This window comes from Carettochelys insculpta, chromosome 7 (genome assembly GCF_033958435.1).
Source record: "Carettochelys insculpta isolate YL-2023 chromosome 7, ASM3395843v1, whole genome shotgun sequence".
Taxonomy (NCBI): domain Eukaryota; kingdom Metazoa; phylum Chordata; order Testudines; family Carettochelyidae; genus Carettochelys; species Carettochelys insculpta.
The window spans coordinates 52661473-52675952 of NC_134143.1; the positions used below are offsets into that span (position 1 = coordinate 52661473).

At 40.6% G+C, this 14480-nt stretch overlaps 1 protein-coding gene across 1 annotated transcript in view; it reads right to left on the reverse strand.

The window, feature by feature from the left end:
- Positions 1–1920: 1920 nt before the first annotated feature.
- FANK1 (fibronectin type III and ankyrin repeat domains 1) overlaps positions 1921–14480 on the reverse strand; it is a 32543-nt gene continuing 19983 nt past the window's right edge. Inside the window, exons 7-11 of the mRNA XM_074999613.1 lie at positions 10870–11035; positions 4202–4345; positions 2351–2428; positions 2216–2260; positions 1921–2130 (exon numbers count right to left, since the gene is read on the reverse strand). Coding sequence (XP_074855714.1) covers positions 2032–2130; positions 2216–2260; positions 2351–2428; positions 4202–4345; positions 10870–11035 — 532 coding nt within the window. The 3' untranslated portion in view covers positions 1921–2031. The remainder of the gene's footprint in view (positions 2131–2215; positions 2261–2350; positions 2429–4201; positions 4346–10869; positions 11036–14480) is intronic.

The window sequence follows — 14480 nt, forward strand, 5'->3', positions numbered from 1 at the left end:
TATCCTGATAAAGGAAAACACCTACTTTGTAATGTCAAGTAGAATATATTTTAAAAGTGACAGTATGCAAAAAACTATCAGACTATAGTTATTGGATGTGATTTATATAAAAACCCTTCAATTATAACTACCATATGAAAAGCAGTAAACCCTCCATTTTATGGACTCCAATTTAGCAGACTTTGGGAACAACGAAAAACCCTGTTCCCAAAGTCTGCTAGGGTCCGTAAAATCCTAACACCACCCCCCTGGCCAAAAGCTAAGGGACTTACCACTGCCACGTGGCCTCTCCACTCCAGCCACATGCAGCAGGGCAGCTCCAGCTGCGTGCAACAGGGTGCCTCCTGCCGTGTGTGGCGAAGCCACTCCACCCACATGCGGTGGGGTGCCTTTAGCCATGGCAAGGTACTTCCAGCTGCAAGCGGGCGAGGTACCACCCAGGTGCCAGGGTCCAGCAGCTCCTGCAGCAGCAGGTCTGGTAAGTCAAGGGTTTTTTTTGGCAGGGGGGTTGGGTTTTTCTTGAGTGGAGGAGACTAGAGATGGGGGAACCTGGTGGGGATAATAAACCCTCGTATATAATGAACCTTTAGGAACAACGGACAACCTTTACCCCGCATTGAACCGTTAAATTGAGGGCATACTGTACTGTAGTTGGTAGCCAATAATATTGAACTGCACTCTCTCCTCTACAAACTTAGGAATACTTTAAACTTTAAATGCTCTTTCCATTGTGCAAATTTGAAATATTCAAACTGTACAAAACTCTGCTACTTGTGCTCTCACTGTTGATAATAAAATATCATTTATTTTATGTGTGTAGTTTACATTGGCTGCTACTAAAATTATGTTGAGTTTTTAATTTTATTATTAATGTTTAAAACTTATCACTATTTAGTGCCAACTAGCCATTTCTGGATTCACTAATAACTTTGTATGTACATTGTGAACACAACAGTTACAAGCAATTTTTAAAATAGTACACCATTATTTGGTGAACAGGCCATATTAAATATTGCACTAATACTTTGAGATTCTTTGGATTTGAAGTCCAAGAAGCTGCTAAATGGTACCTTTAGTGGTGATTTCTTCTTGCTGCCCCAGTATAGGCATTGTCTCTTCTACTGAAAAAGGTAATTTACATAAATGAGCTACCCCCAAGATAAAAGCACAAAGAAGACCAGGCACTATGTTTGACCACAAAGGAAGCTCAGTGAGGTCTCCGTCAATCCCTTGAAGTGAGAATATAGCTGTTTACCTTGGATAAAAGGAATGTGCCAGGACTTCACTTTGTTTTCACTACAGGATAGATAGACCGTGCATACTTATTAGTTGTGCCTGAAGCCACAAGACCTTGTAAATAATCAGGGCCCTCCTTTTACATTAGATAATAGTTACAGTTAAGAGCACAACTCTGCTCCACCCTGTTCACCTTTCAACTTCATTTACTTCATACATCATCCTAACCTAAAACATTATCCTGGTAGGATATCACAGTCCTCCAAAGACTTAAACTTAGGCCTGCACTCCTATGGCTGAGTCTGGGTATAATGCATAAGTAAGGTGCTCACTTCCTGGGTGGAAAGAAGGGACTACCATGATATTTTAAGAATAACACTGTAAGGTATCAGTGGGAGTTAGTGAGCATTCACTATCCAGACGGACATACACTAAAATGCAAAGGAAAAGAAAAAAGAAAATAATAATAAATAAATGAAAAAGAATCATTGTCTAAAAAGGGCTGGGCTTAGTAAAGTGAATGATATAAAAACTACATTGAAAAAGCATTATTTTGTTTTACATCTAACTCTAAATGCACGAGAATATGAAGGAATGTCAGGAAACAATGGCAGTGCTGCATACATACACATTTAGATACAAGACAACATCCTCAAGAGGAAGCTGAGCTACACATTTTAATGAGTTTCCAAGAATCTGCGAACAGTTGACCAGTATAAAGTAACAAGCAAGTTCCAATGCTTAGCTGAAGGCCAGTCCATGATTTTTCCCTTACTGGTAGAAAAAACACTCATTTTATTTAGTTACCTCATGTGTCTGAGACTCAAGAACTGGCAGAGAACTGGTGTTCTCACTTAATTTTCTCATCTTTTCTTCTAAGAAGGTGACCACACTCTGAACAAAAAAACAAAACAGGAAGGTTAAAGAAAAGGGTTTAAAAAAAAAAAGTAAAAACCAGGAAATTAATGATTATACATACATGTCTGTGGAAGCTTCTTGCCATTTCTAGGAGACCTTTGCCATACTGAAATCAAAATCAATGGTATATTCAAAATATTTTTTAGATTTTTTTTAAAACATTTTTCTTTTTCAAAAATATGATTATTTTAGTTACCTCATTTCTAACAGTAGGGTCCGCTCCTTTATCCAGCAGCAGCTGAACCAACTCTTCATGGTTATTTAATACTGCCACCTGCAATATAATTAGAACAATACCATAATGCATAGCCTTATGTTACAGTACTGATATCTGCCACAAGTTAGGGCTACGTCTACACTAAGAGATAAAATCGAATTTAAAGGAGTTAGCTCAACATTAAAATGTCATTGTCTTCACAGTAAATGTCATTAGCTCGATTTAGTCTGCCCTAATATCGATAACAAAATGTCAATATTAATGGACAGGTATAGCATCAATCTTGAGTTTAAAATGTCCAATAAAGTCTAGTGTGGAAGCACTATGTCTTTCATTCAAATTTATCAGCCTCCGCAAGTGTCTCATATGTATCCCACAAGTCTACACGCTGCACCTGGCTTCCAGCTCCCTGCTACTAGCAGGAGCTGGGAAACTGACCAGGGCTGCTGCACTGTCAGTTTCATGGGTCCGGCAGCTTGGGGGAGCCAGGAAACTGACAGTGCAGCAGCACTGGTCAGTTTCCTGGCTCCCCCAAGATGCAGGGGATAGGTTCCCACAATGCATCGCTGCAGCAATCCATGTTTGGTGATTTCAGTGTGGAAGCAATATGTCAAATTTGTTGGGAGCCTGTGGGACACTCAAAATCAAATTTAAAAAAAATGGCATTATAAAATTTATTTTTAGTGAATTTGAATTTGTCTTGCTGTGTAGACATATGTATGTTACATTACGCACACCTCTGTCCTGTACCAGGATCTGTCAATGTGAATTCCAGTGCACATGCAGAGTTCCACTGACTTCAGGAGATTCCAAATGAATGCAGAGAACAGCACTGGCTGACCCTAAGACTGGATCTGGTCTTTAGACAACAGAGGTGGCTCTGCTGTGATAATATGTAGACTTACAGAGATCAAAATATCAAACCTACCTATTTATAGATGTTATGAATTTAAAATGTTCAGGCTATGTTTCTTTGTGAGGACTGAAATGAAAACATGATATAGACAGACCTTTTATCATCTTTACAAAACACATAAATATACCACTTCAGAAAGATAAATTTTGAAAGGATGAAAGAATCAGGAGGACTCATCCTAATAAAATATATTGGAGTCTGACGTATTCGCAAACTAAATACAGTGAACCCTCAGTATAAACAGACTAATGAAGGGGAAAGTTTGTCCGCTATATGCAAGGGTTTACCTGCCCGCCCACCTCTTCTGCTGGGCTCTCCCAGCCCCAGCCTGCCCTCCCCACAAAACCCTGCCACTCAGCGGAGGAGCTGCTGGACCCCACCACATTGCTGGAGGCACCCCACTGTGTGGCTACGGCCACTTAGCCACACCTGGCTGGAGGCTCCTGGCCATGCAGCTGCCTCATGATTGGGTGCGTCTTGCCACAGAGCTGGAGCTGCTTCACCATGTGCAGCTGGCAGGGCCACCCCACATGTGCATAGCAGCTGGAGGAGCTGTCATCAGAGCCCCCACGTATGCACAGCAGCAAGTCCTTTACCCTTTTTTAGTGGGGCAGGAGGATGATTTTCTAGACCCCAGCAGGGGAATGTTCATTCTTCCAGTCCACTAAATTAGAGTCTGTAAAATCAAGGATTTACTGTACTGTTATTTCACAAAACAAACTATGAGGTTTTTTTAATGTATAATGTCTTAGTACAGTAATAGTAGTACATTAAATAAAAGCTCTGCAGGAGTGAATGCATAACCATTGCTGTCCCACTGCACATCTGAGTTAACAAGAATTTTTTAACTGTAGTAAAACTACAGACCTTAATTTCAAATTCCCAACTACACTGTTTATAGGAAAAAAGCATACCATTAAAGGTGTCTTGCCATCTTTATCTTTCATATTCACATCTGCTCCTGCTTCAATTAAAAGAAATGCCACATCCTTATTCCCTGTTACTGCAGAAACTCTCATCAGTGGTGTCCATTCTAAGCACGTATCTCTAGCATCCACCTATTGCAAAAAGGAAGACATTTCTTAAACTTGAAAAAAATCCCTGTTTAAATTAAGATTTTTCACACTGCTGAACGATTTTTAGTTTGAACAAACTCACAACCACTCTGAGGATGCCATATATTTATAACGTGGAATCATATTGTGCCATAAATCTAAAGGGGACCAATTCACATTATTTTAAATAAAATACATGCTGAAGTGCTTTGCTGGATCACGGCCACAGTACTCAATGCCTTCCTTTCTGGATCAAGTCCAGAGGATGGGGTCAGCAACCTTCCTCAGGCAGAGTGCCGAAATCTGATCTTTTGATCTCTATGTCTGGTCCGAGTCCTGGTGATACTTTTTGAAGTCACTAATAGTCCCACTTGCAACAGCTTCATTAATAAATAAGTAAAGCCCATCATTGACATACTTGTCAGTGTGACTCTGTCTCCTTGTGCTGGTTAAAGGTTACAGAGGCCACACGAGGGAGTGGGGTGGGCGTAAGGCATAACATGAAAGGCTGCAGTGTGGCTCTGTGAGCATGAAGCAGAGTATTATTTGCCACCTTGGGCATTGTAGGGTACAAATGTTCCAACATACTAGATATTCCTTAAATAATATGTCCTATCCTCTTTCCTTCCATCAACATACTCTCAAACATAAAATCACGGGTGCAGCAGTACCAGTCATTTCTTTTACTTTATCCTGTTTGGGAATGTCTGTCTGTTCTCCTGCCCTGACCCTGCAAATACACCACTCACTGACTCCTCTGAGAAGCTAACCCACCTCCCTTGGAAGTGGCTACTATTGCATTAAACTCCCACTGCAGCCACTGGCCACCACAGGCTGGCTCTGCACCTTGAAGAGAGTGTGAACTCTGGTCACCATGTCCCAGTCAGAGAGGGGAGACCTGGGAGGAGCCCTGCTATCCTGTCTGAAGGGTGCTGATGTGCATGATTGACAGGAGTGTTCTGTCATGGTGACGCAAGGCTATGGGCCACAGGCACATATCCACAGCGGTCATGGGAAGGCAGGAAGGTGAGCTGGAGAGACTGTTATCAGGGCTGGCCTCCCCTTGGGCTCAGCTGTGGTGGTGGCTACGGTCAACATGGGGCTCTGTCTGCAGGAAGCTAGACTGATACCTGCAGGTGCACATCATCCAATGAACCAAGCATCTGCCTGCTGGTAGCAGACATTAGTCATACCCTACTCATCCTCTAGCAGGACCTGAGGACCTTGGTGTCACAGGTGCTATCCTAAGTGCCCCCTGAGCCTCCCTTGCCCAGTTCATACAGTCTTGTCCTTGTCCTTTTGTCACCAGGTGCACGGGTGAGACATGAATCCCTCCTCAGTGATGCACTGGGGGCTCCCAAGGGGGGCTCTGATCCCACCCCATGCTGCAGAGGGGGCTCAGCAACAGGGGCTGTGACCCCAACCTTGTACTGCACAGGGGCCAACGAGGGCTCTGGGCCCAGCTCTGTGGCAGGGCCTCTGTGGCTGGGGCTCCATGCTGGGGGCTATGGCCCCAGCCATGCACAACAGCAGCATGCTGCATGGACTCTAGCCCTAGCCCCATGCCACAGCAGGGCCTCCACAGTTTTGGCTCCACTCCTAGCCCTGCACCACAACAGAAGCACACGGTTGAGGCTCCAACCTCAGCCATGTGCCTTGGCAGGGGCTCCAGCCCCCTCCCATACTGCAGAGAAACTAGTGGGGAGTCTTGTTCTGGCCCCAGCCGGTGCTCCACAGATGCAGGTTTGGCTGCAACCCTGGGACTTTGCGTGGGAAGACGGGGCAGGGCTGAGCATCCCTGTATGCCACTGAAAAATCAGCTCAGGTCCCAAGACTGGCACATTTGCTGGGGGGTTGCCAACCCCTGTCACAGGTGCTAAGAGTCTGGCCTGGCTTCCCAGAGGATATTAAAATAAGTGCTCAGTGTACATATTTTAACTAATGCCCCTGACATTTTCTCCTGCAGGCTCTAGCAATTGCATGCTCCTTTTAAGAAGGGGTAGTGTATTCCTTGCTTTGCACTTAAGTCTCATGGTAACTGCTTTAACAAAGAAGACATTAGAAGTGACTCCTGTATGTTTTCAGGCTTCTGAAGCTCATGCATTGAGAACAGATTTCTTCCCCATCTGAAAGAATCAAAACATCATTTATGTATTTATTATTTATTTTAATTTAAAATGATAATGAAATGCACCCTAAATGGATCATTAATACTACAACAAAACATCGACAGTACAGAACCAATCATTTAACTAAGAAACCTTCTAGTAAGACAATTACAAAAAAAATTATCCTATTTACCCGTTGATCTAGGAAGCTTGTACAACTACAAGAGCTTCAGTAGTAACCCTGAGCATAGCTGGATATCTGATAATTTAAGTACTCCGAGTCCATAATAAAGATATGATAAACACACACTCTGTACCAAAGAGGAACATGGTAATAACTGAAAAAATAGAAACATGCCATTTCTACGTAAAACTCCGCCATGAACCCTCTAGGGGTCTATGCCAGTCCCAAGCCTGGTTAAAGGAGGAGGCTTGGTCAGATGAGTTACGATGCACTGACCATGAGACAAGACACATGAAATCTGATGCCAATACAACTAAATGATAAAAGATGCTGGCTTGGACGTCACCCACATATACAAGGTCCGCGACACTAATCGAGCGATCAGGGTTGGGTCGATAAGTTGCCTATGGAAAGAAAATTACAACAAACACATATGCTATCAATTGAAATAGGAAACGTCCGAACACCGTAGGCAACTGGAAAATTATAGCTGCTTCGTAAGGAGATGGAGAGATACTGATGTGTTGTACTTGGACTGGCAGAGATGCACTGGACAGCATTAGGCGAGATGTGCAGTTGCATAGTCAATTGGTCAGGGAATGAAACAAAGCATGAGGCAGGAGTTGGATTCTTTCTTAGCAAAGGAGCTAGAGGAGCATTATTAGGATACAAACCGGTGAGTGCAAGAATGATAGTAGTGAGATTTGAAGCAAAACCATTCAATATCTTGGTCAGTCAGGTGTATGCGCCCACGTCGGACAGCACAGAGGAGGGGATTGAGCTATACTATAAAGAACTGACAAAGACACTGGAGGAGATATCGAAGAGAAATGTGTTGTTCATTGAGGAGATTGGAACGCAAAGGTTGGAACAGATCATGAAGGTTGGGACAGAGTCATGGGAAGGTTTGGATATGGAGAAAGAAACAAACAAGGTGAGAAACTACTAGAGTTTGCTATGGAGCACAAGATGGTGATCTGCAACACGAGATTCCAACAAAAAGACTGTAGGAAGTGGACATGGCAATCAAATGACGTGAAGTCCAAGAACATTACAGATATGACTTTGATAAGAAAATGGGTCACAGTAGTACAGCAGTGCGGAACTTTCCAAGGAGCAGATACAGACTCAGAACACAGTCTAGTGATCACAAACATCAAGATAAAACTCAAGAGAAAGTGTAAGACACAGTTCAATAAGAAAAGAGATGTAGCAAGGCTAGGAGTGGAAGAAATAGGGAGAGAATATTAGAAATGCAACCATAGAGAAAGACCTAGATAACAGAGTCGAAGGGACAGCCACAGCAATAGAAGAGGTAATTAAGCAGACTGTTCCAGAAGAACAGACGATCAAAAAGAAGTGGATTAAGCAGGAGAAACTGATGTTGGTTCAAGAGAAAAGAGCACTGAAGATCAGAAGGGATGTTTCCAAGAGGGCGAAACATCAATATAGGGTAAAATGCAATGAGGTAAGGAAAGCAGCCAGAAAGGATAAGGCAAAATAGTTAGAGGAGCAGCGTGAAAATATAGAGAGGTATTATACCCAATGTAAGACCAGGGAGGTGTATAAAATGATTAGGAATATTAATAGAAAATGGCAGCCAAAGCAGATGGCGATCAAAGATGACAATGAAGAGGTGCTCATGAACGAGGAGATGATTGTTTAGTGATGGATGTAATATTACACCGATCTGGACAAAGCCCAGTGAGTGTCTCAGGGAGACTGATCAAAGAACGGAAAGAGATATCTCCACTAACCATCGAGAGTGAGAGCGACACCAATACTTTGAAGCAGGAAGTAGAAAGAGCAGTGAAATGACTAAAGAACAACAAGAGCCTGGAAATGATAAAATCACGGGAGAGACAAATCAAATACAATGGAGAAAGTATGATTTAAGAAATACATGGACTATGTAATATGGCATGGAAAGAAGGAAAGTCACCTAATGAATAGACAAGATCTGTGACAATCCACACAAAAGGAAGTCCATTGGAGACCAAGAACTACAGAATAATTGCCCTAACGAGTCATCTAGGCAAGGTGCTAATGATGATACTGACAGGGAGTCTAAGATTGCAGATAGAAGAACATCTAGTGGACAAGCAAGTGGGGTTCAGGAAAGATAGAAAGATACAACAGATATTGGAACTAAGATTGACAGGAGAGAAAGCTCGATGAAAGAACAAGAACATATACACTTGCTTTGCCGATTTTCAGAAGGCATTTGACAGTATAGATCAGAAAGTGAGCTGGGCGGTGTGGGAGCCATACAGAGTAGATAGCAGCCTGATACAGCTGTTGGAAGGATAACAGTGACAACGCAGAGGCAGTGGTGACAATGTGCAGAGAGTTAGGAAGTTGGTAGAGATACAAGACAAGGAGATCTGATATCACTAAGTACCTTCATCACACATCTAGAGAGATTGATGGACAAGATCAAGGAAGAGGCAGAAGGGATATCTATCTATGCATGGGAAAAGCATTAACAACTTGAAGTTCATGGATGATATAGTTACCATTGAGGAAGATGAGGAGAAGCTAGCAAAAATTGTGCAGGTGCTAACTGAGGAAGTGAAGTGGTACGGACTGATTATGAACATCGATAAAACAAACAATAGTATTTGGAGATAAGGAAATAAGAAGGAAGATCAGCATAGATGGGATTGAACTAGAGAACACAGAGAAGTTCACGTATCTGGGGAGCAACAGCATATGATCTAGACTGTGAGACAGAAATAGCGACTAGAGTAGCAAAAGCAAGAGCAAGTTTGAAGGCGACGGATAAGATCTGGAAAAGCAAAGCAATTAGCTTAGGAACAAAGCTGAGCATCTTGAAACCACGTGTATTCAGCAGCACATTTTACGGATGTGAGACATGTTCGAGAGGAGTTGTTATAGAAAGATCCTCAGAATAGAATGGATGCAGAAGGTCACCAATGAGGAATTATACAGGAAGATACAGCTGAAAATGAACCGACTGCAGAAGGTTACACAAACAGAAGTTACAGCTATTTAAGCATATTTTCAGAACGGAAGACAAACGAAAAAAATCAATACCCTAGTATTCAGCATAATGGACAGTTCAAATATAAGAGGCAGACCTCCACAGAGAATAGGTAGATGATATAGTAGATTGCTGCAGACCTAGTATACAGAAACTAAGCCAGTCTGCACTGCACAGAGAAAGATGGAAGGAAATAGTGAGGGAGGCAGTAGACACCAAATGGGCACTGAGCCCATAGTTGTTGTTGATGATGTCTATCTAAATATTAGTATTTTTCAGGCTGCGTACATGAGTTTAGGTCATGAAAATGTATAACTAATTTTCCTTTAGGTTGGAACCAGCATAGAATGCAATATGATCAAGCTTTACTCCAAGATTTGCAGATTTTTTCAGTTATTAGTAACCGCTACTGTTCCAATCACTGCACTAAGAAAGCTATGTGACAAAGTTATAACTGAGATTTAATTTTGACCTATCTAGCATATAATCACCTTCTCTCTCACTTTCCACTCCTCCAGGAGCCTCTATCAACATTACTTCTCTTAATCTGAACTTGTTTTAAAGGTCATTTCTCAGTGCTTTGCAGTTCTAATATTCTCAACTGGAATGACATTATACCCATCAATTCTTATCTCTGTATCTACAACTTTTCATTTAGCCTCCTTGCGGTTTTGAACCAGAGCTTTTGAACATCCTATCACCTGCAACCACTTGATTAAATTATACGCACCAATTTGCTAATATTTGCTGAGCTGTTATTAAGCACACCCCCCTTTGCTTGATAATGCTAATTTGAAGCTCCAGCTGGTGTAAAATCAAAAGTAGACAAGAATGCCTGTCTCCAATTTCAAGGAGGTTTGGGAGCAAAAATATATGTAAGATTTTTATTAAAATTGTAAAACCTTCAATGTTAGGTACTGCATGGTCTATTTCTATATTAACTATCTACAAAACAATTATCTTAGTAATTTTGTTATAAAAGCAACCGAACTATGCGGAACACTCCCCAGCATCCTATAGCAGATTATCAAAGTTTCATTTTTTTCTTCAGTTTCACACTATTCTTCCCACTGCAGAGGTTCCCAATGAGCAATAAGATGCACTCCTTTAACCCAAGAAGCTCAGATATGTACTTATAAAGCACTAAAATTCCCAAAGTATCACCAGGCAACCTCTTTAGTTTCATAACAATGGAGTCTTCTATTAAAAATGCACAGATAAAAATCCATACCTCACAGCCATCATTAATCATCCATTCAATAGCCTCACAGTTTCCTCCATCCACAGCCCAGTGCAAAGCTGTACAACCTCCCAGATCTCTGACTTCCCATGAAGCTCCTTGTTCTCTGAGATACTTAATAATATCCAGGTGACCAGCAAAACAAGCTAACATCAGGCTGTAACATAAAGAGAAGAACAGGACATCATTTTAATTCTTACATTAGGGACTTTATTTAATTTGGTCACCCTTTTCTTATCAACATTAATTCAGAGCAGATAATCACAACTTTACTGATACTTAATATACAGCTATGCTGTAGCTATCCTGGGGAGAGGGTGAAAGATGGGCCTAACAACGCCCTCTTTCCCAGCTGCACCTCACTTCATCTTCAGTACTCCAAAACAAATGCTACAGCCAGCATAAGCCAACTACAGAAAAGGGTAGGTAATAATACTGAATATCACAATGATGCCTTCCTGCACGCTGACAAGGACAGGAAGGATAAGGTCCAAGATAAACTTTTATTATAGGTGTAAAAATTGTCATCAATGAGTTCATCTTCAGACAGCAACACTGGAAGAGTTATGCCTTCTGCAGCCCTGCATAAGCATAAGAGGCAATATCTTTCTCAAACTTCTCAGGCTGGCAACCTCTTATTCAAAGTCAAACATGTTTGAGACTCCTTTACATTTACTAGAAATGTAACAATCCTATTAATCTGTGTATAGTAACAGAGAGTAAGCCGTGCTAGTCTAGATACTATCAAAACAAAAAGCAGTCAAGTAGCACTTTAAAGACCTAATAAACTATTTTGCTAGTCTTTAAAGTGCTACTTGACTGCTTTTTGTTTTGATATTAATCTGTGTATGTTTGTTTGAGATGCTAACCAAGAATAGTAGATCTTAGAGGGTAAGGATATACAGCAAGAAGGAAGCTTTTCTTTGTTTTAGACTCTAATACAATTTTCCATGCCACATAATCAGTTTGACAGCCATTCATGATCCCCACTGAGAAATACCAATTTAATGGATGGCAGCAATGAACTAGAAGTCCAGGACTACGGCTTCTGTTCTCTACTCTGACACTGCCCTACTGAGTAACTCTGAGGAAATCATTTAATCTTTCTGTCCCTTGTTTCTCCTTTCACGTTAAGTCTGTCTTGTCTATTTAGACTGTAAGCTGTTCAGGTCAGGAACTGTCCCTGTATTTCACCATCACCCAGTACATAGGGCCCCTGATGTCAGCTAGGGCATTCAGGAACTACTACAATATTAATAACATGAACACTATGTCTAATATCCTGAGACAAACACAGCTACAACTACACTGCACACATTAACACCATAATTCAAGTGATGCACTTCCTACCCTAATGAAGTTCTGGCTCTCAATGGCTTAACTGAATCCATAAGGTGAAATAAAAATATAAACAAGTTTTTAATCAAACAAAGCCATGGCTGGAGTAATTTAGTTGGGGTTTGTCCTGCTTTGAGCAGAAAATTGTATAGATAACCTCCTGATGTCTCTTCCAAGCCTAATCTTCTATGATTCAGTTGTTAAAATGAAAACAAAACTAACCTGTAATAAACAACTAAATAAATAATGCTAAGATGATGTTCTAACTGGCCACCTGCATAGATGAGAGCTAGACATTTGTGTCATTGGTGATTTTTTTAATCTCTCATTCTCGCTACTCTCTTTTAAACAAAATAAGTATGTAGCTACCAAACTGTACATTCAGCTAAATGTACTCACACTTCATGTTTCATTTCCCTTGTCTTCCTTCTCTCTACCACACAATTTGGTTCTACACTTATCTATTTATGTGTAAACAGTCCGGATAAGGACTTATTTTATTTTTGTATAACAAGGGAACTACTCAGAGCTATACTAGTAAACAAACAATGAAATCACACATTTAATTTTTGAGCACTTAAATTTATTTTCAAACATTATAAAATTGTTTGTGTTAATCATACAAGAAACATGAATCCATAAGCAATAACCAAAGTTTTCTCTTTATTTTTAAACTAGAAAGAATCTAATTTATATCTATATCACAGTGTTGTGTATGTACTCTTGCTAATCTCATATCAGACAGCTTTCAGTCTTTCTCAAACTCACAAAACCCTAGCATCAAACGTGTTTATGGATAGAGATGGAAACAAATTTTACCAATGTACAGGAATCAAGACAAATACGTTTGCTTGGAGAATGTGGAATAAAGTTAATCAAATATTGATGCTTTGTATATTAGACAGTATAGATAGAATTTTGTACCTGCCAGTTTGTTATCAGGCAGAACACACACATCTGTGCACATTACAACCCACAAATCCATATCTGGCTCATTGAACATCCAAGGAGGCAGGAAAACAAATTTGTGATCTGACAAAGAGAGAGGCCACTGGACATATATCCTAGAACTCTTTAAAAGGTTCACCACTGGCCACAATTGCCCTCTGAAGTCTACCTCTCTTTGTCTGATTTACTAAGTACTGAACGAAGAAGCCTAGTTACGAGTGGAGAAGAAAAGCAGCACAAATCTGCCAGAAAGGGCCACCCGGATCTAAGAATGCAGTGGGGAAAAGTGGCTGCACTACAAACTCTAGTAGCTACAAGTGTGCTGGGCTACAGAATACATCAAGGGTGACAGCTGTAAGGGATCTCACCAGATAAACAGCAGTTTCATCAGAAAAGTAGGGTGACAGTTGCAAGTGATGGGACAGTCAACATAAAGAATATACCAGAAGGAAATAACTGGAGATACACAGTTCCAGGGAGAATGTTTATGTAGAATGCCATGAGACCAGACTAGAGAGAACCCTGACAATATCAAGATAGTGGCACAGATAAAAGATGAAGTCCAGCAGAAACAGAGAGGCTTAGCAGACAATTAGATTTTAGGAGGTGCTGCCTCATGCAAATCAATTATCTGAATAATGTGCATATTTAAATGTGCATATTGTCATAAACTTGTTTTTAAAAACTGAGTGTAGAATTAGGGATGATGAAGGCATGACTTGACAGTCCCGGTAAATCATACGTTATATTTATCTCCATGGTAGCAGTAGCTTCCATAGCCTACACGCTTACCAGTCTCTCTGTTGAATGTGTCCATTATTACAAACGGTTGTGGTGAGTTTGCGAGAGGGAAAGAAACAAACATCAAATCCATCTGGTACTGGGGCCACCAAAGGCTAACTAGATGAGATCAACTTTCAGTTGAACATGAATTTTGTATAGAGACTCTAATACAGAGCAGTGTAATGTGCCTAAAATCTGCACATCTATCAGTGACTTATCTTATTACAGTCTGTTTTAGTATTTAAGGAGAAAGTTGTTCCTTCAAGATTTTTGTCTTTTTCAAATAAATATGAGAGTTTAGAAATAGTAAGGTAAAAAAATCAACTGTATGAGCTACAGCCAGGCAATAAAAGTAAATACTATGTAAAGTTCCTCCTCAGACTTCTATTACTATAGAGAAAGCCTGAACTACAATTATTTTTTAATGCAGTTTTGTGTGCTTGCTGAGCAAAGATTGCCAGTTAACTGAATTCCACAGTAATTTTGTGATGTGGTAAAATGGAAACTAAGATTAAATAAACAAAATTTGTTTT